The sequence below is a fragment of the Rhamphochromis longiceps genome, linkage group LG4 (assembly GCF_057381845.1).
Source record: "Rhamphochromis longiceps isolate RC_006_pf linkage group LG4, R_longiceps_female_GT1.1, whole genome shotgun sequence".
Classification (NCBI taxonomy): domain Eukaryota; kingdom Metazoa; phylum Chordata; class Actinopteri; order Cichliformes; family Cichlidae; genus Rhamphochromis; species Rhamphochromis longiceps.
In genome coordinates, this window is record NC_140560.1 from 23,302,224 (window position 1) to 23,328,909 (window position 26,686).

General features: G+C 37.1%; 2 protein-coding genes across 3 annotated transcripts in view; both read right to left on the reverse strand.

The window, feature by feature from the left end:
• Window positions 1–1,020, reverse strand: part of LOC146671611 (nuclear GTPase SLIP-GC-like) — a 129,046-nt gene extending 128,026 nt beyond the window's left edge. The window contains exons 1-4 of the mRNA XM_085403883.1: window positions 809–1,020; window positions 596–677; window positions 318–430; window positions 114–155 (exon numbers count right to left, since the gene is read on the reverse strand). Coding sequence (XP_085260009.1) covers window positions 114–155; window positions 318–430; window positions 596–677; window positions 809–964 — 393 coding nt within the window. The 5' untranslated portion in view covers window positions 965–1,020. The remainder of the gene's footprint in view (window positions 1–113; window positions 156–317; window positions 431–595; window positions 678–808) is intronic.
• A 2,817-nt stretch (window positions 1,021–3,837) lies between these two features.
• LOC146671616 (nuclear GTPase SLIP-GC-like) lies at window positions 3,838–21,937 on the reverse strand. Of its 2 annotated transcripts, XM_085403887.1 has the most exons (24): window positions 21,805–21,937; window positions 20,717–20,798; window positions 20,444–20,556; window positions 20,083–20,121; window positions 17,923–17,964; window positions 17,779–17,817; window positions 17,332–17,356; window positions 17,118–17,189; window positions 16,757–16,844; window positions 16,337–16,553; window positions 15,982–16,179; window positions 14,516–14,722; window positions 14,250–14,416; window positions 8,620–8,677; window positions 8,454–8,541; window positions 8,207–8,328; window positions 7,817–7,993; window positions 7,567–7,715; window positions 7,358–7,475; window positions 7,140–7,248; window positions 6,924–7,054; window positions 6,307–6,394; window positions 6,138–6,224; window positions 3,839–5,265 (listed from the first exon to the last, which is right to left on the reverse strand). In XM_085403887.1, the coding sequence occupies exons 2-23, from the start codon at window positions 20,781–20,783 to the stop codon at window positions 6,142–6,144; spliced, it is 2,397 nt and encodes a 798-aa protein (XP_085260013.1). In that variant the 5' UTR covers window positions 20,784–20,798; window positions 21,805–21,937; the 3' UTR covers window positions 3,839–5,265; window positions 6,138–6,141. The 2 variants fall into 2 exon arrangements, with proteins under 2 accessions (XP_085260014.1, XP_085260013.1); XM_085403888.1 differs by lacking the exon at window positions 17,923–17,964 and having other exon boundaries at window positions 3,838–5,265.
• Window positions 21,938–26,686: the final 4,749 nt, after the last annotated feature.

Genomic DNA, 26,686 nt, shown 5'->3' on the forward strand with positions numbered 1-26,686 from the left:
CAAATACAATGAGCACTTAAACATGTACTAAATTGTTTTCTTTCTCGTATAGATACAGATAGATATAGATAAAGATAGAAAATCTCAAGGCAACAAAATAGTTTGTAACTTACTTGAAAAGAATTGACTGTTTCTTGATTTGTGTTTTGTTTTTCCTGTACAATCAAAACATTGTAAATCCATATTAGTAAACATTTAACAAAAATTACACTGCATAATATTACTGCCAGCACATTTTTCAATATCCAGATAATTCTAACAAAAATTCACCGCTGTACACTAAAATAACAATGATTGTTTAAAAAAAATGTAATTACCTTTAACAGCTTGAGGTTCTTCTTGAATCTCATTCTTGGTCCAGCTTTTGTGATCAAATTCTCAATTTCTCGATCATCAAGCTCACAAATAATTCCTGCATCAATTTCTTGATCTGTAATTAAAAATAAAGTTGCAGAGATCAAGATTATTCTTAACTTGTTTCAGGAATACTAAATAAATGAAAAAGCTATGGGCACAGATCTGAGCTGTTTTACAGTTTACAGATCCCATCAAGATCAATATCTGTACCCATCACAGATTCACGTTAATACTTTACCTTTAAATTTCTCCACCCACTCACTTAGCCCCCATTCAGCCAGTTTGGTTCTTACGAAATCATCCATGACCAAGAAATGAAACTGTAAGATAAAATGCAATATTTAACCAGACAGTACTGCTTTAAAGATTAGATATTGTGACAAACGTCTCCATTAATACATATATAATCAGAGACACTGATATTAAATTCAGATTAAAAGTTCAAACTCACCTTTTGTTGAAAGTAATGCTGGAAAAGGCTGCTGAGAGAGATGTGAAGTAAGCAGTGAGACACAAACAGCAAACAGGTGGGAAGAAAGAAATCGAGCAAAAAGCAAAGTCCACAAACTGGAACTGTGTGGCTCAGACTGCACAATTGCAACTGCATCTATACATAAAATAGAAATGTAAATCCAACATGAGTAAAGTGAGCGCAGGGAAAAGCAGAACTGAGAAAAGCAGGAAGTAGAGATATGTTTGCTCAGCGTAGATGGGAGTGGCTGGCAGACAGGTAACAACCTGCCTCGGAGAAAGTGGGTTTTTGTTGTTGTTTAAAATAAATCAAAGGGATTAAAGTTTTCAAATATTATAGGTTAAAACAAGACAAAAACACAGTTTTATGTATACTTAAAGTACACAGGAAGTCAAAACATTAAAAAAAGAAGAAAAAACACTTTCAGCTGTTCCCTTTTTCACAAGAGCTCATAACAACAGACAGCTTCATATGTTAGTAATTTGTGCAGCTAATCAGGATCAAAGCAGGGATCTTTCACTTCTCGGGCAAACAGAAAATATCTATATTATGGAGCCACTAACGTTAGGCAAAGTTGCCTTACTAAATTAAGGTACTTAGATTAAAAATATCACCATAGTTTTTATTATATGCTGCCACATGTTGGCTATGTACGAATAACAAAGGTGTGAGACAATGTTGGGTGAACACTTTGTAAAAAATTCTTAATTATTACTATTCCAGTCAGTCCAATTCAGTTCAATTCAATTTCATTTGTAGAGCCCCAAATCACGACAACAGTTGCCTCAGGGCTCTTGGTATTGTAAGGTAGTGTCAGGGCTCTGTGTGCGGGCAGGCGGAGATGAGGATCCAAATGCAGGACTCGGAAAACAGAATGCAACTCAAAACCTCAGCTTTATTGCTGGCACGAAAACAAAACATGAAGTGAACACTGAGAACAAAAACACACAGGCATAATCTGAGGGTATGACGTGACACTGAGCAAGGGCAAACACAAGGCTAATATACACAGGGAAGTAATCAGGGAATGGAAAACAGGAGGGAGACACAGCTGGGAGAGATAGGGGCTAACGAGACAGGGGGAGCGAAGCTGGACACACTGACTTAAGACACAAACCTTCAAAATAAAACAGGAAACAACAAAAGGACGCAGATTGAGAAACACGGACTTTACACGGGCAGAACTAAACCTAAACCAGAATAAGCTGGAACATACTAAATAATCATCATCATCATTATAATCATCATCATACAATAGATCAAGAAAATAACCAAAAATACAAAATCAAACCAAAACATGAAATCTCAAAATACTGGGTCAAAACTGACCCAGAACCGTGACAGGTAGACCCTACAACAATACATACAGAGAAAAACCCAACAATCTTCTGACCCTCTATGAGTAAATAGAGATAGTGTCTGTCTCCCGAATCCAAACTGGAAGCTGGTTCCACACAAGAGGGGCCTGAAAACTGAAGGCTCTCCCTCCCATTCTACTTTAAATACTCTAGGAACAACAAGTAAGCTTGCAGTGGGAGAGCAAAGTGCTCTAATAGTGCTCTAATATGGTACTACAAGGTCATTAAGATAAGATGGGGCCTGATTATTTAAGACCTTGTATGTGAGGAGCAGGATTTTGAATTCAATTCTGGATTTAACAGGAAGCCAATGAAGGGAAGCCAAAACAGGAGAAATATGCTCTCTCTTTCTAGTCCCTGTCAGGACTCTGGCTGGAGCGTTTTGGATTAACTGAAGGCTTTTTGGGGAGTTTTTAGGACATCCTGATAATAATGAATTACAGTAGTCGAGCCTGGAAGTAATAAATGCATGAACTAGTTTTTCAGCGTCACTCTGAGACAGGATATTTCTAGTTTTAGAGATGTTGCACAAATGGAAGAACGCAGTCCTACATATTTGTTTAATATGTGCATTGAAAGACATATCCTGGTCAAAAATGACTCCAAGGTTCCTCACAGTGTTACTGGAGGCCAAGGCAATGCCATCCAGAGTAAAAATCTGGTTAGATACCATATTTCTTAGATATTCAGGGCTGAATCTAACAACCTCAGTTTTATCACAAATCTTTACTACCATCTTTAATCCTCACAAATACTAAGAAAAATATAAATTGTCAATGTTATCTGTCAAAGTTGACAGCCCAGCGACACACAACAAATAACATGCAACTGTTAAGTTTGACTTGCTGAATTATGCAGAGTGATAAAACTGAGCTTATGACCACTGTAATGAATGACTGAAGCTTTTCCCAAACTTCTCAATGTGAAATTTTACAGAGAGGGAGAGAAACAACAGAATGGGATTCACAGAGCAAACCACATTTGGTAAGACGAAGGAAGGGGGTGTAACACATGTCCAAATTGTTAAATCATCTTCAGGCCTGGATGAGCCCATCCTCCTTTCTCTCATTCCTCCCAAAATCAGTCTTAGGAATCTACATTAGAGTAGGTTAATTACATAAGTCGAATTCAAGGGCTTTTATTAAGTGATGATTATTATTAGTTGATTTTTCCTTTGCTCCTGCTAAATTTCTTTAATTTAATATTCTGCGTTCAAAAAGTCTTAATTGTAGACATTGGTCTTTTAACCCTTTGTGAAACAGTAAATGTAAAGGTTATAAAAGGTAACTTTGGCCATAAAAGTTCATTATTATAGAATCATAGAAGAGAGATGCTGATAAGAAATGTGACTGGAGGATTGTATTTGACCTGTAAGGCCACTTAGACAAGAAACCTTTCTGATGAAGCAGGATCCACAATCATTTGACTTCTGGTTGATAAATGGTTTGTGGTTCAGTCTTTACAGTTCATAGATAATTTTGCTCTTTGTTACAAGCTACCGTGGGACTGCAAAGTACTTTTTGGCAGGTAGCTTAGTTGTAGGGTCAGAAAAAAAACACAAGAACAAGGTTTGAAAAACCATGTTTCCATCTTACAACTATAGAATCAATACAGAATAGAAACAACAGAAAACAATATGATATAATAACTAAAGTAGAAAGTGAGACATATTTTTGCTGCTGCTTTATTACTTATGACAACCAAAGAAACCATTGTATTACAGTAAATTAATATTTAGGTTAGAAATGTAAGTAAAATGGTATACATAAGACATGTGCTATATAGAAAACTGGGAAGAATCTGAATATCACAGTATCCCTGTGGTTTAAAGCACTAAAATTAACAATCTGTAACATTGTAGTTCTACCGCTGTATAATTTTCTGTATAACTAGGGTCTACAAATAATGAACAAATACAACAAAATGGAGAAAATAGATATATCAAAACATCTTTGCACAAAGTGCTGCCCTTTTGGTTTAGACCCTCACAATTAAAACCTTAAAAACTCTGGGAGGAATTCATGCTTAAAAATCTTCATCTAGCCATTTTCTTCTGCTTATCCAATTCGGGGTTGCTGGAGCCTTTCCCAGTTGTCAGGCGAGAGGCAGAGTACACCCTAAACAGGTTGCTAAGGTTATTCCACTCAAATAAAACTAAAGTAAAAACTAAGACTAGATATGAATATTTTAGTTAAACAAAATAAAAACAACAAGCAACAGAAATGATTAAATGACCTCATTTGAAATACAAATCAGAGGAAATAGTTTTAGTTTCAGTATTTGTTAGTTTGGTAAAAATGTTATTACAATGTGCCTGACATGGTATTGATGGATGTGTTTGAGACACTGGACATGTAACAAGACAAGTGGGTCAACTGTTTTCAAAAAGTGAAACATTTCTATTGTTTCCACTGGTTTTCCTAAATTTTGTCTCTGATATTTCCACTAAATACAACAATAATTAAAAAAAAAAAATTAACAGTAAGGCAAGGCAAGTTTATTTATATAGCACAATTCAACAACAAGGTGAATCTAAGTGCTTTACAGAGACATTAAAAAACAATAAAAAAAAGCATGATTTAAAATTGATTAAAAGAAAAAAAAACAGTAGATAAAATCAGAACGTAACAGTAATAAAAACCAACTAAAATTAAACATTTTCAAACAATGAAAAATAAATTGAAATTTTAAGTCTTGAAACTAAACAGAAATGAAAAATAAAAATGAATGACAAAATACAAAACTAATAACACCAATTAACCTAACCCCCACGCATGTTTTTGGCCTGTGGGAAGAAGTTGGAGTACACAGAGAGCACCCACACAGACACAGGAAGAAAAAGCAAAGTCCACACAGAAAGGCCTCAAACTGGATTCAAACCCAGGAGCTTTTCTCAGTGAAGACTGAAAAATCTCATTTCACCAAATTCATTAAAAGTCAAACACAACATTCAAAGACAGCAAGCAACACAACAGAAATGTCTGTGGTGATATCCAGAGACCTCATGCTTTTGGTCAGTGTTCCCTCAGAGATGCTGAGTGGGTCATCAGGTTTCTGCTGTTACTGTGTGGAGCAAATCTGAAACATCCAGTAATAATAAGCACAAAGATTTTTAACACTCAGCTGCTCAGGCAAACAGTAAAATTGCCAGTGCTTACAGCTAGCTTTAAGATGTCTTGAAAGCTCCTCAGCCTAGAATAGAAAATCTTAATATCTGTTGTTTCTGTTACTGTTTGTGTAGAAAATCATTTTTGGAAACACTTTATTTTAACATGTTTGAGGTGACTCGGATGTAAAAAGGGTAAAATAACACAAATTATAAGTGGTGATATTATTCAAATACTTTGTCTGTGCACAGAAATAATTAATTCAGCATGTTTACCTCAGCTGTCAGTCTGATATGAGTCAATAAGTCACTTCTGTCCAAAGACTGTGGACAATATTCAGGGAAGTTTTTGAGCATGTCCTGAACGTTTATGTTGGTAGTGCTGCTGTTTTCACAACTGTTAGCAGTTGTTTAGCAGCTGCTAGTAAACTTCTTTTAAAGTAAATCTAACATTATGGTGTCACACTTTAACACTTAGTGAAAAAAACTCTCATCCAACGTAAGAATATAATCAAACATTTTATCAGAGAGAAATGGGGATGTTTAGGGCACCGGTGCATAACATTACCTGGCACCAATGTTAGATAAGAACCAGCTGGGTTTTTTTTTTTTTTAGCTGAGATGATGAAAATACAAGCGGACAGCTTAAATGGCCATATGTAATTTAAAATGGCTATTTCGGATCTTTAAATTATGACAAAAGTTAATGTATATTTAGGTGCTTAGGATTGTCATCAGATTTCACCCCCTCTCTTTGAGAATTCACAGGAACTATTAAAGTAATTTAACACAAAATGGTTAATAATAATAATTCTGTGACATGAAATAACATTTAAATATTTACCTGGTTACTGTGATGTCATTTCTCCCTCTTGACTGCGCTTAACTTCATTGTAATGTTGCTGCACAGTTTCAAGATCCCCTGAAACATCTGAAAAACAAAAAATAAATAAAACATGCTTTGGCATTGTTCAACATACATGATTCACCTTTATAGCCTATATTTTCTTTACCTGGGAGACTCTCACTCAAAGTTGATGCCTTGAGTGAGTGTTTAATGGAGTGGTCCATGGTTTCCTCCAGTTCCTTACAGATGATCGTCTAATTAAACATCAGAGCTTTTATTACTTTTTCCAAAGTCAAATATTGACGTTTAGAAACACCTGAAACATCTAAATTAATGGGTAGATGTTTGTTTAGAGTGCTTGTGGCCAGTTTATACTTCAAACTCTTCAGTTCAACCCATCGTATCAGACTAAATCTTTGTAATGCTGAAAAATAAAAATATTAACAGCAGCCTCACTAATGTTTAGAGAGCAGGGGTGGGCAACTTCCAGGCTTCAAGGGCTGGTGTCATGTAGGTTTTAGATGTGTCCTTGATCCAACACAGCTGATTTAAATCGCTACATTACCTCCTCAACATGTCCTGAAGTTCTCCAGAGGCCTGGTAACAAACTAATCATTTGATTCAGCTGTGTTGACCCAGAGTGATATCTAAAACCTGCTGGACACTGGCCCTTGAGGCCTGGAGTTGCCTAGCCCTGGTTTAGAGAATGTTCAGACTGAGCCAAAGCACTCAAATACAGAAAAAACACTACTTGGTCTCATTGTATGTTATAATTTGACAAACCATCAATATATTCATCTTCTTCATCATGGTCTTTTTTGCGTCCTCATACATGTTCCTATTTAAGGATACATGTGTCTCAATAGTCTTCCTCATTTTTTTCAGTGCATCAGTTCCAGAAATTTTTTGTGCGTCTACAAGAAAAGAATAAACTTTGTCAAAACATTTTTTTATGTACAATTGTGATTTATTACAGTGACAAGCTGACAATCTTCTTACCTTTATAGCACTTTTTCATGTTTTTCTCAATTGTCTCTGTTAGACTGTTGTAGATGATTTTCTTCCCCTTTAGGATTATTTTGTTGAGTTTTGCCTTAATTTTATCCTCCTTAAAAACATGAAACATGGATGAGTTAATAAACAGAATTAGTATTTGTAGAGTGAATAGGTAAATTCTGCTATAATGGACTGACAAACTGGATAGTTTCATGTCGTACCTCTGTCTGGAGAAATATCAGCTGCAGTTTGACATCTTGGTATTTTTGAATCAGTGATTTTGTGTCAAGTGAAAATCTACTGATGACTCCATTGAAAGATCCGCCTTTAACATCATTTCTGAAAAAAAATGTTTCATGATGGCAGTATTGACAAGTTTGTTTTAATTATTTCAAGTATAGTGTACAGTTTAAAATGTGTTTATTCTTACGGGAAGGTCTTTCTGAATTTTTCATCAATGCTGTCAGTCAAGCATGAAGCTAACATTGTGTTGAGATTTATGTGTTCCCCTTTTTTTGTTTGGTGGATGCCGTATTTCCAAACCACAGCCTGTAGTGTCTTGAAAAAACTAGGCTCTTGCTGAAACAAATTGGAAAACCATTTTAAAAACACATGCTCATATAAAGGTCAAAATCTGTTGCTATGATGTTAATTATAATAATTATAATTCAGATACATACATCACGGTCCAAAAAAAATTTCAGTTTTTCTTCAGAGGTTTTGGAATTTTTAACGCCTTCTGTAAGACATTGTTCAAAATCCTTGATCGCTTCATCAACTGCTCTTTTGACTTGATCAAGTTCTTCTCTCAAGTTTTTCTCGAGAACTTTACATACATCATCTGCTTTTCCAACACCCTGAAATTAAAACAGTATATTTATTCTTTATTAAAGCAGTAATAACATAAATACAACTCTCTATTTTCATTCATCATTTTGAAATTTTTTTCAGTCAGTTCCTGTCAAAAAATCTTGATAACTAAAATCTTGTTAGGTGTCAGAGTTATGGAAACATTTGAAGTTATCAATTTGTCATTAATATATTGTTCCACACAGATAACTTGATCTCACCGCTTTGCTGCACCTGGCACCTTCAATCAAAGACAGAATCCCATAAGCTCCATTCACATAGTTTATTGTCTCAGAGTGGCAGTCGTTGAGATTTTGCAGGAAGTCTTGAAGTTTGGGTATTTCTGTAAATAAAAGTAATTTAATCTAGTAACTTCTTCCTGGTTTACATAGAGGGAAAATAAAACAAGATATGCATTGAATAAGATTTCTTTTAATCACAAAATATTCTGACATGCTTACAACCTACCATTGTCATCTTCTTTTACACGTTTTCTTTTCAGGAACTCATCAGCACTCACTGTGAACACTTTGAAACCTTTATCGCTGAACTGCTCCTGAAATAATGTGTTTTAATTTTAATAAAGCTTTGCCTCGCCATTACAGAAAACTGTTTGAACATCTTTAAAACTCACACTCAGTTCCTGGAATTCGTTCATCACTTCTTCCTTGGCTTCCTGGTTGTGTGCAACTCTTAAATGGATAGAAAAGAAAACTGGACTCAACATATAGCTTAATCATACAGCAACACATCAAGAAAATAGCTGAGTGTTTGTCTTTCAAAGGATTTGCATGTGGAGTGCAAGATACCTTTACCACTTCAAAAAGATGTGTCAATAAGATCAGCAGGACTGACCACTTCAGGCCCCGCTTTTCTGCCTTCTTTTTATTTTCTTTTTTCTTTTTTTTTGTGTCCCGTTTGGATCTTTAGCCATCAGAATTGTTGTCTTCAGGCCAAGAAAGATGCCAAGCGGATTTATTTTACCAAGTGGATCATCATGGCCTTGCCATATTGGTCCATTTGATTGACCTTTATTATAATTATGAATTTATTTTACTTTCAGTTCCTACAAATGGGACAGACATGACTGGGCGACAGGACAGGGAGAAAGAATGAAAGAAAGAGAGGGAGAGAAAGAAAGAAAACCAAAGGGGAGAAGAGACGGTGAGAAGGGGGGAAGAAAGAAAAACAAAAACAAACAACAAAAAAAAAAAAAAAAAAAAAAAAAAAAAACACCTGGGTCACCTGTATGGAGAAAAAAAACAGAAGAGAAAGCAAACAACAAAGAGCAACATAATAAAAAAAACGGCACCATCACAATAAACTAGCTAGCAGTAGATATCAGTAGATACTAAGTAATAAACGATATTGTGCAGCACGCAAGATAGACAGCGCACAATGTGCTTCTTTTTATTTTCTGAAGGATCGTGCTTTCTATTATTCCTAACCTTTTTTTTTTATTGTTTATGGTTTCATTCAATGGTAAATGGCCACATGCTTATACAGATTCTGCAAACCACAGTAGTTAAAGTAATAGTTCTGACTGCTAGTGAAAATAGTTTTATTTACAAATAACTCCCTCACTGAACTAACACAATTCCTCAAAATGTTTGTAAGTAAGTAAGTAAAATTTATTTATATAGCACTTTTCACAGATAAAAATCACAAAGTGCTTTACAACACAGGAAATGGAAATATAAAAACAATATAACAGTAAATAAAACAATGTAAAACAATAAAACTATAAAAACTATAAAAACAGCATAAGAAGAAATTAATCAAATGCTTTTCTAAATAAAAATGTCTTCAGCTGTTTCTTAAAAGAATCAATGGAGTCCGTGCAGCGAAGAGACAGTGGGAGAGAATTCCACAACCGTGGTGCCACAGTCTGAAAGGCCCGATCACCACGAGTTTTAAAACGAGTGCGCGGTACCACCAGCAGTCTCTGATCTAATGACCTTAAAGCCCGAGAAGATGAATGTGGTTTCAGCAGGTCAGATAAATGTACTCTCTGCTTATATTCCTTCATATTAAATATTTTTTAAATAACTTATTTTAACATTGCATTCAACAACAAACTTAAAGGGCCAAATTGCAATATATTTCTTCACGTCAATATACAGGCTGCAAGGGGGGGTGACGTGGGCCGCAAGTGGCCCCCGGGCCATGAGTTTGAGACCCTGTTCTGAAGTATAAAAGGACAACGCTTTGTGATTTTCTATAAAGTTATGTTTAGCTATGTGTATACCACGGCACCTTTTTGACAAACATGCTGAAAGTGGAAAATGAGAAACATGTCCCATGCTGTACTTGAACCCACAACCTTAGACAAACAGATCTAAACTGTTTCGCATTCGTTTTGTATCGTAGTGCTAAATCACTACAGATGTAATATACTTTTGTCCACTATGGTTTTCCGGCGCTGTTTCAAGTCTGAGTCGCCACTTCCAGAGAAGAAATCAGATCTCAGAGCTCTGTGATCATTAACCACAGGTAAGAAAAAGGTTATCTGAAATAAGAGTAAACCTACAGAACGAATATGCAGCTGTGTTTTGAAGGGTTATCTGATTTATGACAGCTAGCGTCCATCATTTGGTTAAACAGTTGTGTCAGTTGTGCTGAAGTAACGAGCTAAATGATGAATGAACGGGAGGTTTCAGTTATTCGTGTGTTGCTGTCATGTTGTAATGGTAAATAAGCTGGGTGGGTTTCTGACAGTGTTGTGTTCATATCTTATGAACATTAGAAACGCTAACTGACAGAAATAGAGCACAGACCTGCTATTTTCAATTCTTTAAATAAAAATTTCATTCAAACACTTTTTTCTATATTCAAGTGTTTTATATCTAACATTCACACTAAGATAAATACATCAGATGGTCGGTTGCGCCGTGTGTCTGGCGACACTCTTGATGGAGGACATTGAATGACATCTATCAATTCGGAACCACGATAACAGAATTCTGGCTGACTGGAGCTGGCTCGGACCTGGCTTATTGAAGAACAAGAAGTGGCTACAGCTGTTCAAAATCCCACAAGGCTGGCTGACATGATAGACGATGGGCAGGGCTGTGAGTACACAGACTGTGTTTATTGAACGCAATATGGATAAGATCTTGGAGAAGAAGATCAGCTGAACACGGAACACACACACACACACACGCATGTACACTGACACAGACCTACATTCACCCCCCACCCCCTCCAAACGCCTTGGAAGTGTCTTCTATGTTGTGAGATGTGATGATTCATGTGCTATGTGCTGAGGTGTTTTTTTTTTCTGTGTCAAACTGATCTCCCTGTTGGAGCTCAGTCTGGGGAGTTCTTTTTTTTCCTCCCTAACCCCTTCCATTGTTATTCCTCTCTGACCTGTCTTCCCCATGTGACGTAATGTATGTATGGTCGGAAGGGTAAGATGGTGCTGGCAAGGCTGGCAGCAACCCAATTTCCCTCGGGATGAATAAAGTATTATGTCAATGAAAAATTGTACTTAGTAGTCAGTATAAGCTTTTAATGATATAAGTTTACATGTGATAGAATACTGCATGATGGCCTTTTTATTACTTAGAACTGATTGTTCTTTATAAAAACTTGTTCTGATATTTTTATCTGAATCTTCCCACAGCGATAGTAAGAAGCTCAACAAGCAGTTCTGACCTCTTACCAGGAAAAAGAGCTGCTTCCCACATTCCACCACACACACACACACACACACACACACACACACACACCAATATTCCACTGAACAAAGCGCTGATCACAGGGCCCCCACTCTTGTGTGAGCGCTCTGTGACCGCCCTTGCAAGTAAAACCTGCAGCGTGTGTGTGTATCCACTCTCTGACTCTCAGCTGAAGAAGTGTCATTTAGAATAAAACTCTTGACATATTATCAATCAATCAAGAGCAAATCAGGGGTCAGCATCTTGCCCAAGGATACTTGCATGCAGACTTTCTTTACTGCCCTTCTAAATTATACTGTCTATACAGAGATGCTTCCTGGTGCAAAACACTGTCTTTGCATTCACCTAATAAACAACACAGGATTATCATGGTATTGTTACAACCCCCTCTGCTAAGGGACAGGGAGTGAAATAAAGGTTTTATTGCAAAATTCAAACAGAAAACCGACAGGGCCACGTACTGCAAACCACTAGGCATATAACCAGCACAAAATTAACTAAACCTAAAAGCTAAAGCTAACTAAGGCTAACCTCACGAGCAGTAACACCTCAAAAATCTACTCAAGCTAAGTTCAACCATAGTTAGGGGTTAACAAGCAGAGTTCAACACTATGAACAGTGTTTAGCGAGCAGGATATCATCTCAAATGTACTTCATGAAAGTATAGGTAATTAATGCAGAAACACAGCCCCAAGGGTGGTAACACTATATAATGTAATTTACAAATAAACAAGACAATCAAATAAAATCATAAAGTAATGTGAAAAATTAATGTTACCTACATTATCTAAGTACAAACTGGTGTTTATCCTTTGATAATGTAACACAAGCTTTGTCCCTACCAGGCCTTGAACCTGTTCTCTGACGGTTCTGTGTAAGCAATCTTTTTTTTTATTTCATTGGCTGTTGCTGCATTCACACTGAATGCAATACAGCCTGCAGCGTGTGTTGCTGCATTCACACTGAATGCATTACAGCCAATACGCAATGGCCCCCCACAGAAAGAGTAGCAGTTTACCCACTAAACCTCTCAGTGAGACACATGACAAGCTAACAAACTGTAGATGAGCCTTGTGGTGAGTATTACCTCATAGGTGGGGCCCAGACTATGGTGAGACACAGACAAACCAGTACCCAAATTATATTCAAATGAGGGATGCTGTAATAGAGTGAATTGTTGCCTTATGGCTTATAAACTGGGAAGTGAACGTGATATCAATGTGTTTTAAAAACTGTGGGGATCCCAAGAAGTTGTTCTACACATGTGTGGATTTTTGTTTGTGTAGAGCTTAAATTTAAGGTCACAAGTGCGAGTTAAAAAATGTTCTGTAAAATCTTTGCTCCAAAAGTGGTTGGTGGAATTAAACAGGGAGTGAATTTCCAGGTACTGTTTTTAAGGCTGGGGAAACCTGCAGTAAGCTTTCGTCACGACGAAACATTTCTCCCACTGAAAACACTGTCCAGTTGAACAGAATCAACTTTTGGGGATTAACTTACTTGGATGATTGAACATGTATCTAGATGTTAAAGAAAAAAAATTCACCTGAGGATTTGTGTGCCTCACACTAGCCTCATGCTAACTCTCCAATACACATGAATGGGGAGGGATTTGAGAGACAGAAAAACTGTAGAAATGAAGTGAAATAAATATCTTAGTTTTGCAGACAGTTGCTCTGGTCAATTTGGTGTAACAGTAGGGTCTAAGTCAAACGGTGTGGGAGAAATATGGCCTAAAAGAAGGAAAGTGATTCAAAGTCAATGTGACCCTATCAGCAGAAAAGAGGAATATTTCAGAAAGTGTTTAAAATTTTAAAAATCTGAATGGAAGCACGCAGCTCACAGACAAGCGACAAACGGTGTGAGACTAGTTAGCGGCTAAAGACATAGATTAATAATAAACAAAAATGGCTGCTGCTTTACAATGATCCAATGAAAATACAAATAAGCAAAATGGCCACTGACATTAACATCCATGGCACAATTTATTCTTTAACATGCAATTGGAACACCTTAAGTCTTTTCAAAAAATTAAAAAAAAATCCCTGCCCTTGAAATAACAACAAAGGAATAACTAGAGAACACATTTCCTAAAGAAAACTCAAGTGTGAATGTGGATAGCTGAATTGTTTGAGATGAAATGTCATAACTTCTGAACCTTTGGTTGGGAAAATATCCATTGAGCTGAAATACACCGAACCATTCATCTGAAAGTCAAAGTGCAGAATTGCTGAAAGCTGAAGTTCACAAAGTCTAAATTTTCTTTTGTCATTTAATCAGCTTATTCTGTTCAGCTACTTTCAAACTCTGAAACTACTTCTTCGGTGTGAACTTCTGCTCTCATGTGAATGAGTTGGTGTATTCAGTGTACACACTGGTGTACAAGACTAAGTAATTATAAAAATTCAACTCAAACAATTCAGCTGTCAGCGTTCACACTGAATTTTCTTCAAGAAATGCATTCTCTAGTAAACTGGTACTATCTTAGTCTTGATAATAGTATGTGTCTTTAATATGATTTTTGATATCAGTTATTGAGTACTTTTGCCAACACATTCAGCACTGTGTGGTTTGGTAATTCACTTACCGATCATCTGCAGGATCAGACTTGGTGCAGATAAAGTGGATTTGCTGACATTGACCACCATTTCCAATGAGGCCATGTGCACTTTTTAGGATCTCCCAGGCTTCAACTTCTGATGCTGCTCGAGTAATTTCAGCCACAATCCACACAGTAGAACAATCTACAACAATCTGAAAGAGAATCATAGAATGTCAATTTTAAATAATTACACAAAACAATGTTCAGACAACACAGGACAAAACAAGATGCAGTGGATGTGAATAAAATACCTGTTTCCACATTTCGTTCCTGCTCTTGTTACGATCACCATTTCCAGGAAGGTCCACAAGTGTGACATGCTGCAGGAGCTCATTGTGAGGCACCCTGACAGTCACACTTTTCACTAGTGGCCAAAACCACTGCTGTGCTTTATATCCATCTTCCTGCTTTGGTCCACCCTTTGTGTATATACGAAGTTTTTGAGATAGCTCTTGAGCCTGCAATAAATGAAATAAATACGATAATGCAAGACACGTAACCTGTACAATCACTGAACGTGTCTTCAAATTGGATTAAAGAAGTAGTGCAACGTAAAATATGACTGAAGAGCAACGATAACGTGTAGTGAGTATTGTAGCTTTTAGTGATACTATACCTGAATACGTACTTATACCTAACTGAATTTCTAAAACTTACAATTACAGTAAATTAGGAGCAGAAAACCCCAAATACAGCACAGGCTAATGTAAGTATGTACAACCATATGTACACTCTTGACCTCAGGAGCTAATACTGACATCTTTAGGATGAAAAACTTTTTGAAAGCTTTTCTCATACCATCTATCCATAACATGACTTTTTGTTTGTTTCAAATCCTCTAAATCCATTTCAGTGGAACTCAAATTTGTTTGTTTTTTTCTCCTTTTTTAAAGCTATTCCTTGATGAACTTGCTGAGTTGCACAGCGACTATCACTCATTCTGTTAAAAAACAAAAAGAATTAGAACCTCCCCTGGTACATTTGGTTGTCATTTTATGGATTTGGAGGTGTGATAAATAAAAATGTTCTCAGTTACAAATCCACTAAACTTGCAGTTAAATTAGTCCAATTTCTATAGAGTAGGCCGACAGTAAATTATGTCAGTCCTCGCAAACTGAAAACATAAATACTTTCTCAAAGAATGCATTATTTAGAGTTTCTGAGCTTACTGTGTCACATTCCAAAGATTTCTTCATGGAGTTTAAAATTTCTGGAATATGTCTGAAATGCTTTTCTTCAATGAGGTTTTTGTTTTTCCACTCTCTGAGTGCTCAGATAAAGTAGAAAAGGTCTATATAAGAATCAGTCTTCCCTATTTAAGTAGGATGGCAGGACCTGACAAGGGAGCTCAGTGTGCTGAGCTGCAGGAGGCAGCTGGAAAACATTGTAAATAAACATTCACATTTTTGTTTCTGTCTTTGGTCCTTTGATCACATCTAGTTTTCAAACTGGTCAAAAGCAGCACTGAGGTTTGATAAGGCAAGAAAAGATTTGTTTTGTGATTTTGGTCTGTAGCACTTATCAAAGATGCATTATATTCTACTCTGCTTCTATTTTTTTTCTTTCTTCATTTTTTTTAATAACAGTTAAAGCCCAATTTGCATAGAGTAGGCCGTCTATAAATTATATCAATTTCAGACTTTGCAAACAAATTTCACTCAGTAAAACAAGAAACATTCTAAGTAATAGTAAGTAATAGAATAGCATTTGACCTTACTGTGTCACAATTCAAAGATTTCCTCTTGGACGCTAGAAATTCTGGAATATTTTTGAAATACTTTGGTTCTATAAGGTTTTCAGGGGATTTGTCTTTCCATTCATCTCCATACAGGGCTGACAGCTTTTTAACCATGTCCCGATAGTCATCATCACCTTTCTTGTAAGTTTTCAGTGACCATAATTCATCATGCCACTCCTAAAACAAGATAAAAACAAAAACAATCTTTGGGTTTTCTTAAATGTCATGCAGACTAACTAGAAATTATAATTATTATAATTATGTATTATATAATTATTATATACATACTTATATATACATATACTGTGAAAAATAAACATTCATTTTATTGTACCTCTTCTTTAATGAACTCAATTTCCGCTTCATACTTTAAGCTACGTGTGTTAGCCTCCACTTTAATCACGACTGAGGTGCATGCGCTGATACTTCCAGTGGGCAAAAGATTCTTCTCATCAATGATGGCATTGATTAACGAGCTCTTTCCAGCCCCAGTTCTTCCAAAGACACCAACAAGCTCTCTCTTGTTAATCTCTAAATCACTGATTTTATTCCTATGGAACAAGAGTTTAAATGTGAGTTAATTTATTCAACAATGAAATGTATCGCAAAATTAGAAAGCCATCTCTTTGTGAACACCTTGTGTATATGATTTCCGTTCACCAGAATGGTCTTACAAAAGACATCTGGATCTCATATAAATAAAGCTTCATTATACCTTAAGTAAAAGGTCTTACTTAAATGTTTATATACCCACTTTATAAAAGCACCAAGTTCTTCTTTGTCGTTTATTTGGTCCTTGATTTGTTTCATTATGCCTTTCACTTCAGACAATATTCTGGTGTCTGTCAAAGTGAAAGTAAAGAAGTGTTTAGCAGGAATTATGAACCATTATAAACACACAATGTGATACACTGATATCCAAAAAGGGTAATGTATCAGGTTCTTATGGACCACTTACCAAGTACTTATGGCACAAGTTGATTGTTCAATGTTTGATTTGAAATAAGAAAAATTTAATATAGTACCTCAGATACCAGCAAACTGATGATAAAGTTTTTTCCTGCTATACAAGAAAAATTTCATTGGATATGTTGTTTAGAAACAAAGAAAAATACCTGAGTCACAACGTCTTTTAGCTGCTGGGAAACATTTGAGGGACTCAGCCTGAAGATCCAACTTTCGCTTTCCTAAGCCACAAAAAAATATCCGTTTGTTGGCTGGGTTTCTCTCGATATCCAAACTTAAGCTCAATGGAATCATTTAGTCAAAATAAAAATATTTCTGCTTTGAAAGATGAATATCAGATGTAATAGATAGTATATATCTTACCTTTGGAACTTGTGGATGGCAAAACCTGAGGATGAATATCAGCTATACAGATCACTATTTGCATTGGCATTGTTCGTTAACAACATTTAAAGGACACTAACATACAAGTTTTACAATCAACAAACGTAAATGCAGTGATTTTTTTTATTAGCCAGCAGACTGATGAAAAATAAATTATAATAACCTTCTTCTTAGTAAACATTGGTGATACTATGAGGCAATTCTTTCGCATAATTAAGTCCCAGTCACAAAGAGCTATAGAGACGGTTGGCAAACCTCCTAGCTAGGGCAAAATGTATATTCCGCAACTCCCTATGAATTAAGTTTTTAGATTCAGTCATTTATTGGCTTCTGTAGAGAGTGGTCAGTCTCTATAAACCAGAGAATGGAGCTTTACTTTGTATCAGGCAGTTGGCCCAAATGTCTGAAGTTCAGTATAATCCTTACCTGAACCACATCAGCTGCTTCTTCATGCTCCTGTTCAAGCTGCAGATAAAAAGTGCAAAGCAGTGTTTAATATTAAGCTCTTAAACATGTATTTGTCATGTGGACATTAAATCTGAAGGGGGAAAAAAACTGTTTTTAACTTACTTGGAAAAAAACAATTGGTTCCTGATTTGAGTTTTGTTCTTCCTATCACAATCAAAACAATTAAAATCTACATTAGTTAAGAATTAATACAATTAAATATAATTACTGCCAGTGAAACATTGTCACCAGTGGGTCACTTGGTGTTTGCTTTCTGCATTAGAGTATGACTTCTTGTTCCAACACACAGTGGTGTTTTTGTGTAGCTTATCTGGGTAGCCAATTTAATTAAAAACTTATAACGTATTTCAAGGTGTAATCTTCAACCATTCACTCAGGAACACAGAATTGGAGACTCGACTTCACACCCTTAAACATCCCGTAGCTAGCCAGGCCCCTTTAGCCGGGGCACAGCCGAAGGTAGTGTAGGCTCCATTGGCTTCCTCTGGCAGATTGTCCTGAGCAGTCGGGGAAACAAGATGACTGGGTGACAATAGGGCTGCCACGATTAGTCGACTAGTCACGATTACGTCGACTATTAAAATTGTTGACGACTGATTTAATAGTCGACACGTCGTTTGAAGCTTTGTAAGATCCCAAAAGACGCAGGAATGAGTAGTAGGATTTAAGAGTGTAATAACGGACTGAAACAGAAGATGGCAGCACTGCATGTACAAGGATGCCAGCTGCCGTTAAACCCCGAAGAAGAAGAAGTAGCTGTGTCCCAGAATTCATAGCGCGACCCAGCTCAGTTTCCAACAATGGCGGCAGCTAGTTAGTGTTAACATTACTCTTATTATTCTTTCTGGGTCACAAAATAAACGTTTAACATGTTTTCAGGCAAGAATGTAGCTGTGTAAACCTCAAATGTCTGCTCAGTTTATCAAGACAACACATATTTTCAAAAGCGCTCCGACGTTTTCGGAGGCGTCTGTTACCCACTAGCTCGATAGCTAGCTGGGGTTCAAGGCTCACTAGAGCCCGTGAGAACACTGGACTCCCGGCAAATCGTTTTCAAACCCACCACCGTCTTTCGCTACTCAGGTTAAACATGATATATAAGTCATTTAGATAACTTAAAAATGTTATTGTTTGGCCTTTTTTTAGTATTTTATTTGTTCCTGAGTAAATCAGTTTGGCTGAGATTAAAGTTATAGTTTTTACACAGCTGAATAAAAGTCAAGCAGACAGCTGATTATCAGAAGTGTGAGATGCTCGAGAATATACTCCGGTGTCCCGTTATATTTTAGATAGCAAGGAGTTTATTAAACTTCACCGAAACAATCTGCAAATTTCATTAAAATTTAACAAACTATCATCTTGTCTTTATTTTTAGTTACCACATACCTTAAACACTTAAAGCTGTAAGCTAATGATAGTTATATAAGAGCAGATGCTGCTGGTGCAATAAGCTTGTACGTTTTATGTCCAATGGATGCATGATCTGATTAGTTGACTAATCGCAAAAATAATCGGTGACTAGTCGACTATCAAAATAATCGTTTGTGGCAGCCCTAGGTGACAATGAGGAGGAAGCCCCTGGTACACCACCAACCCATTCATGTGTCTAATTGTTTTTCCCTACTTGGCGACACACCCGCAGGGGATCAAACTCTGGTAATTGGTGATTCTGTTCTGAGACATGTAAAGCTAGAGACATCAGTCAAGATGGCCTGAACAGGCGACAGTGAGGGAAATTTAAAACTGCTGGCTAAGGGTAAACATAAATTCAGTAAAATTGTAATTTACGTTGGCAATACTGACATCCGGTTATGTCAATCAAAGGTCACTAAAATTAATATTCAATCGGTATGTAACCCTATAGGCCAGCGGTCCCCAACCTTTTTTGCGCCACGGACCGGCTTATGCCCGACAATATTTTCACGGACCGCCCTTTAAGGTGTCGCGGATAAATCCAACAAAATAAAACTAGTACCGGTACCGGAAAAAAAAGAAAATTTATTCATAACACGCGTGAAAAGACCAAGGAAAACCGAGTAAACGATAAAAACGATAACAAAATAATGCTGAAAACCGATAAAAACCCTGAAAACTATACATTTCACACCTGAGCCTCAACTCTCGCGGCCCGGTACCAAACGACTCATGGACCGGTACCGGTCCGAGGCCCGGGGGATGGGCCCGCAGCTATAGGCAACAGAATGAAACTCTATTTTGTCTCAGGTAGTTGGCCCAATGTCTGAAATTCATTATAATCCTTACCTGAACCAAACCAGCTGCTTCTTCATGCTCCTGTTTACCCTGCAGATAAAAAGTGCAAAGCCAAATAAAATACTGAGCACTTAAACATGTATTAAAAATTGTATTTCTCGTATAGATACTAAATCTCAAGGAAACAAAATAGTTTGTAACTTAATTGAAAAGAAGTGACTATTTCTTGATTTGTGTTTATTTCTTTCTAGCACCACCAAAACATTGTAAATCCATATTAGTGAAGAATTTAAAAAAAAATTATGCTACATATTGTTACTGCCAGTACATTTTTTTTAATATCAAGATAGTTCTAACAAAAATTAAACCTCTGTACACTAAAATAACAATGATTGTCAAAGAAATCAATTACCTTTAACAGCTTGAGGTTATTCTTGAATATCACTCTTGGTCCAGCTTTTGGGATCAAAATATCAATTTCTCGATCATCTAGATAATACAGACTTTCCGCATTGATTTGTTCATCTGTAATTAAAAGTAAAATTGAAGAGATAAAGATTATTCTCAACTTGCTTCAGAAATTCTCGCTAATGAGTGAAAAAGCAATCCGCACAGTTCTATAAGCTGTTTTACAGTTAACAGATCAAATAATAATCAATATCTGTCAATCAGATCAATACTTTACCTTTAAATTTCTCCACCCAATCACTTAGGTGCCATTCAAGCAGTATGTTTCTTACGAAATCATCCATGACCAAGAAATGAAACTGAAATATAAAATGCAATATTTAACCAGACAGCACTGCTTTAAAGATTAGACATCATGATCAACTTTAATCCTTTAATGCATACAGAATACAATAGAACTTTATTTGTATAGCACATTCAAAACCAGCGGTACACCAAAGTGTTTTACAGTAATACAATAATTTAAAGAAAGGAAACTAACGGAATAAATACACCAACAGGCGGAGAGCACTAATTAGCTGCAGCGCAGTGAAAATATGCAAAAGAAAATACAAACACAACTCGACTAGGAGATTATTCAGCAATAAAATAAAATAAAATCATTAAAACTACATAAAAGAACATTTGCAGGATACAAATACTAACTAGGGAAGGCTAAATTGAATAAAAAGGTTTTCAACCGCGATTTAAAAGATTGAACTGATTCAGACTCAGGAATAGCAAAATAGGAAGATTATTTCAGAGTTTGGGTGCAGCTATGGCAAAAGCGCGATCCCCTCTGGTCTTCAACCGTGCCCTAGGTTGCACTAAGAGCAACAGGCCCATCTACTAGGAGTGTACAAGCTGCGAAGTTCAACAAGATAGCTGGGAGCAATGTTATTTATAATTTTAAAGGTAACCAATAGTCATTTAAAATCAATACGGTATTTGATGGGAAGCCAATGAAGGTCAGCGAGGATAGGGGTGATAGAATCAAACCTGCCAGTTCCAGTTAAGAGGCGTGCAGCCGCATTTTTAACAAGCCGAAGTCTGCGGAGAAGGGGATTGGAGGCCAAAATAGAGGGAGTTACAGTAGTCTAATCTAGATGCAATAAAGGCATGGATAAATTTCTCAAGGTCCTTACTGGGTATATAAGGCTTGGCCTTGGCAATTTGGCGTAATTGGTAAAAGCTAGATTTAACTACAGTGGAGACTTTGTTTGTTTGTCAACTTTAAAAGAACTGTCCAAGTGCGCCATCATCGCACTCTCATACATCATCAGAGACACTGATATTAAATTCAGATTAAAAGTTTAAACTGCTCACCTTTTGTTAGAAGTAATGCTGGAAAAGGCTGGTGAAGAAAGCAGTGAGACACAAACAGGAAACAGGCGGAAAAAATAAAAATCGAGCAAAAACCAAAGTCCACAAATGGATAAGGTTAAAATCAAACTGGAACTGTGTGGCTCAGACTGCACTATTGCAACTGCAATATAATAGAAATGTACATATACATATAATAGAAAGGTAAACCCAACATGAATAAGGCGGGAGCAGGAAAAGCAGAACGGAGAACCGAGAAAGGCAGGAAGAGGAGGTGTTTGTGCAGCGCAGATGGGAGTGGGTGGCAGATGGGTAACCTGCCTCAGAGGAAGTGGGGTTTTTTTTGTTTGTTTGTTTGGAAGGCCCTGGGGACCTTTTGTGGCTTTTGCATTTTTCGATTCCAAGTAGTGATGGCCAAATGAAGTTTTCCGAAGCACTGAAGCTTGTATTGAAAAACGGTTCATTACTCGAAGCTTTTCAACACAGTCCTCTCCGGTGACATCTGGTGGTGAAAATTTTGAAGAGCAGCTTGAATCTGCAAAATAAAACGGACTGCTCAATTATCACTGCTCACTCAAGAGTGGAGTTCTCTCTGATATTGGGCCACCGTTCCGTTGCTTTGAACATGTAATTGGTTTTGTTTTCTCGATTGGGGGGCTGAAAAAAATGTAATGCGTATTTGCGTAATACATTTTGATCAATAAACTTTCCCTATTTAAACATGCACTATGGTGGCCTTTCTTTGCTCATAACTCCTTGATGTTGGTAAATACAATAAGTGAGCAATATATATAATATACATATGATAATGCACAGCACATTATGGAGTATGCCCCTGCTGTGAAGTCCTGCCTCCATCTACTTGTCGTTTAATCACTGGACAGCTGGACAGGTTCATACAAAATATTAGATTAGGCCAATTCCTATACATATTTTTGACCTAGGGGTGGGATTGATTGTGAACTGGAAAGGGAAAATGCTTAGGAAGCTGAGTAGGGCTGCATCGTCACTGATTTGTAGAATCATTTTGATTTTGATTATTTTCCACCCTGATTTACGAATAAATCCTTTACAAATCCTACCATGTGAATTCATGGATTTTTTCTTCACATTCTGTCTCTCACAGTTGAAGTGTACCTCTGGTGCAAATTACTGACCTCTGTCATCATTTTAAGTGGGGGAACTTGCACAATCGGTGGCTGACTAAATACTTTTTTGCCCCACTGTACATTCAGCATTCCTTTCCTAGAGTCTTGAAACCAAGCCAAGGACAAACGGTTTGTGCCCCCAGGACAGTTTAACTGTCAGGAGCAAGTCTGTACTGGTCCAGATTGTAAAACAACTTTATAACACGACCATTTCCTGAAGTCATTTTCTAGATAATCCTTCTAAGCTCATTGCCCACCAAGGTTTAAACTGTTTTTTCTATAATTAATTATAATTCTAACATCATTTGTCACATATTCACATAAAATGTCACATAAAAGTAGCAATTTTCAGGCACAACCTTGTTTCAACGTATAGACAAAGATCTCTGTTTACACTCTGGCATGCTGTTACATTAATGTAGCTTCACACAACCACAGATGCACAGCAGGCATTCAGTGTGGACTTTGTTTCAGAAATGACTGAAGAATAAGAAATTGATGGGACCAAGAAACAATATAAGACATTTATATAAAAAGTATTTCTGTAATATTGTGTGAATTGATGCGTTCACTGCAGCACCACGCTGATTTCATATTTGTGCACTTGTAGCATTCAGTGTTCAGTTTTTTCTCCCACACTGCCATGTGTGTCTTTTAAACGATGTTTGATTTAATTTAAAATGTCAGATTGTTTTTTCTTTTTAGTTTTAGGTCAACTTACGGCATAAGTCTATATACGAGCTTCTTTTCTGTTGTTTGCTTCACCGATGGTTCATGACCCAGTAAACATGTTTAACATGGTATTAAACAAGTGTTCCACCCCAGCCTAGGCAACCGGCGTGCAACACAGAAAAAAAAAAAAAATAAGGAAAAAAAAACTACTACGGTTCTCCACCAAAATCCCAAAACGAAAGTATCGACAGCTATTTACATCAAAGCAAAATAGGACATTTATTTACATCAAAACACCAAACTGTTTACAACCGGGGGGGAAGATCGCGACCATGACAAACTGAAACACAGGGCTTAAATACATAGAAGGAGCACTCAGGGAATGGACAACAGGAGGGAAACACAGCTGGGGCAAATCAGAACTGACAAGACAAGGAAGCGTAAACTGAACACACTGAGATAAGACAGACTTTCAAAGTAAAGCAGGAAACACAACAGTCACGCCTAAAACAAAACACTGACAACACCGAATCGTAACAGTTCCCCTCACCCAAAAATCAAACATTTAAAACATGTAACCCCAAAGAAAATGTTTGATTCATGCCCAGCGCATACGGCACCGGCTGCTGTTCTGCAGGTGACGCTGATGGCTGGATGGGCCCCTTGGATCCTCCAGTGGAAACGGAAGGCTGGAGCGGTCCCTCGGACCCTCCAGCGAAGGCGGACGAAGGCTGGAGCGGTCCCTCGGACACCCCCAGCGAAGACGACGAAGGCTGGAGCGGTCCCTCGGACCCTCCAGCGAAGACAGACGAAGGCCGGACGGGCCCCTCGGACCCTCCAGCGTATCCCGGACGAGCCGCCATTTTGTTACACCCTGGCCTAGGCAACCGGCGTGCAACACAGAAAAAATAAAAATAGGGGGAAAAAAAACAAAACAAAAAAAACTACTACGGTTCTCCACCAAAATCCCAAAACGAAAGCATCGACAGCTATTTACTTCAAAGCAAAATAGGACATTTATTTACATCAAAACACCAAACTATTTACAACCGGGGGAGGGAAGATCGCGACCATGACAAACTGAAACACAGGGCTTAAATACATAGAAGGAGCAATCAGGGAATGGACAACAGGAGGGAAACACAGCTGGGGCAAATCAGAACTGACGAGACAAGGAAGCGTAAATTGAACACACTGAGATAAGACAGACTTTCAAAGTAAAGCAGGAAACACATAACAGTCACGCCTAAAACAAAACACTGACAACACCGAATCGTAACACAAGGGTCCTACTTAGATATTTAATTCTGGCCTATGATAAGGTAATAAAGCCACATATGAACAGTGGTCATGTTTATTTTTCAAAAATCTCTAAACATCATTTACTGTATTTACACATCCTTTTTTCTTTTTTTTTTAAGGAACGACACTAAAATTTGAATTGACTCTGAATAGCAGCACAAATCCAGAGTGAAGAAGGAGGCCAAACAGATTTTTCAGGCATATTTAAAGTAATAAGACTAATTATAATCATTTTTATGTAGCAGGATACAAACATTCTTGAGCAAATCAATCTGTATTATATTCAATAGACTTGCACACATTGCAACATTAAACAGAATAAGTCTCATCAGCCATTACACAATAATATGAGGTAATATGAAGCTTTATGATCTGTTATCTCAGTAATAGCAATCTGTATCAGGATGCAGTAAACCACATTGATCCACTCACCCCGGATTTTTAGCGTTAATTCACGAAATGTTTATGTGTCACAATAATTTGCATTTCATTTTGAATAGAGGTAAACTGACATGTATGATAAATACGTAGTGAATACAAAGTTGGGAAAGGCAAGCTTTTGGCTGTTTACAAATCACTCCATAATTTCCTCCATATACAGATAATACACATACAGTACTGAGTGATATAATCCTACATTACACTGACTACATTATGTCCACACTGTCACACCAAAAGAAAACGTAAGCCACAGATCTCGCACACATATGAACAAAATGACTCCAAACTCCTTTGAAAAAACTTCATCATCGTTCATTTTTCCAAGATTTTCACTGTAGTAAAAACAGCCATGTGCCATGATATACAAGACAGAGAAAGCACCTTAGCTGTGCTGGAACTTTAATATCTTTCATATGAGTTTGGTAAAGTCACCAGCCAACCATTCACATCCATGCATTTACACCTAACATCCCTCAAGAAGAAGGCTTTGGGCTGAGTTGTCCTTTCCACTTCCACAAAGATAGTCCTTGATGCACTGTCAGGAATCATCCTGCTGTCCTCTGCATCACGTTTGATATAAAACAGCTGGACCACAATGACTGAAATAGCCGAGCACACACAGTTGGATGTGCAAACACAGTTCTCTTTAAACCTGACGATGAACTGTATTTCTCCATAGCAGCCATTCTTGAGTTTTATGACACAGTCTCTTGTCTCTTCATGGTTTACAGAGTAAACAGTATTTCTGTTGATGAAGCTGTCAAAGGCTTCCACTGATCTGAATGAAACAGGTCGATTTAAGAGCTCTTCTATTGCTAGTTTTATGGATCCTGTGATATCCAGATGCCGTGAATTTCCAAGCAGATTGTAACAATCAGTGGTTTCATTTACTGGTGAAATGCTGGCTAACGGAGAATTTCCGTTAGAAACAAGGGAGCGAAGGTGACTCGGCAGAAGCTGCCAATAGAGAAACTTGTCTTGAATTTTTTGAGGATTGTAGTTTATGTTGCTAAGCAGTGCCCTTAAATTTGCACTGTTCCTCTCAAAACTGAATGCTGATGTTGCCCAGAGAGGCCCCCAGTTACGCACACAGTCAGCTAAGTGGATCAACTTGATGGCAGTTGAATGAAACGTTTTCTTCACCATAGAGTTCTTCCATGTTTCTAACAAAGAGTACCAAGTTCTCATGGGCCAGCTGAAGGTCATTTTGGGAGACGGATTCTTGTAGCAGAATGTGAATGCTGATCGACAAACAAAAAAAATGTTGGAGAAATGAAGGCTGAAGGATGCCTGGTAGGACACTAACAGCATAAAATAAAAGG

Excerpts from the sequence above, each read along its gene's own strand:
- LOC146671616 (XM_085403887.1), bottom strand. The coding sequence starts at position 20,783 with ATGGATGATTTCGTAAGAAACATACTGCTTGAATGGCACCTAAGTGAT. Across the intron at positions 14,417-14,515 it reads GGAACGAAATGTGGAAACAG|ATTGTTGTAGATTGTTCTAC; the intron begins GTATTTTATTCA and ends ATTCTCTTTCAG. Across the intron at positions 7,716-7,816 it reads AATTTTTTTTGGACCGTGAT|CAAGAGCCTAGTTTTTTCAA; the intron begins GTATGTATCTGA and ends AATTTGTTTCAG.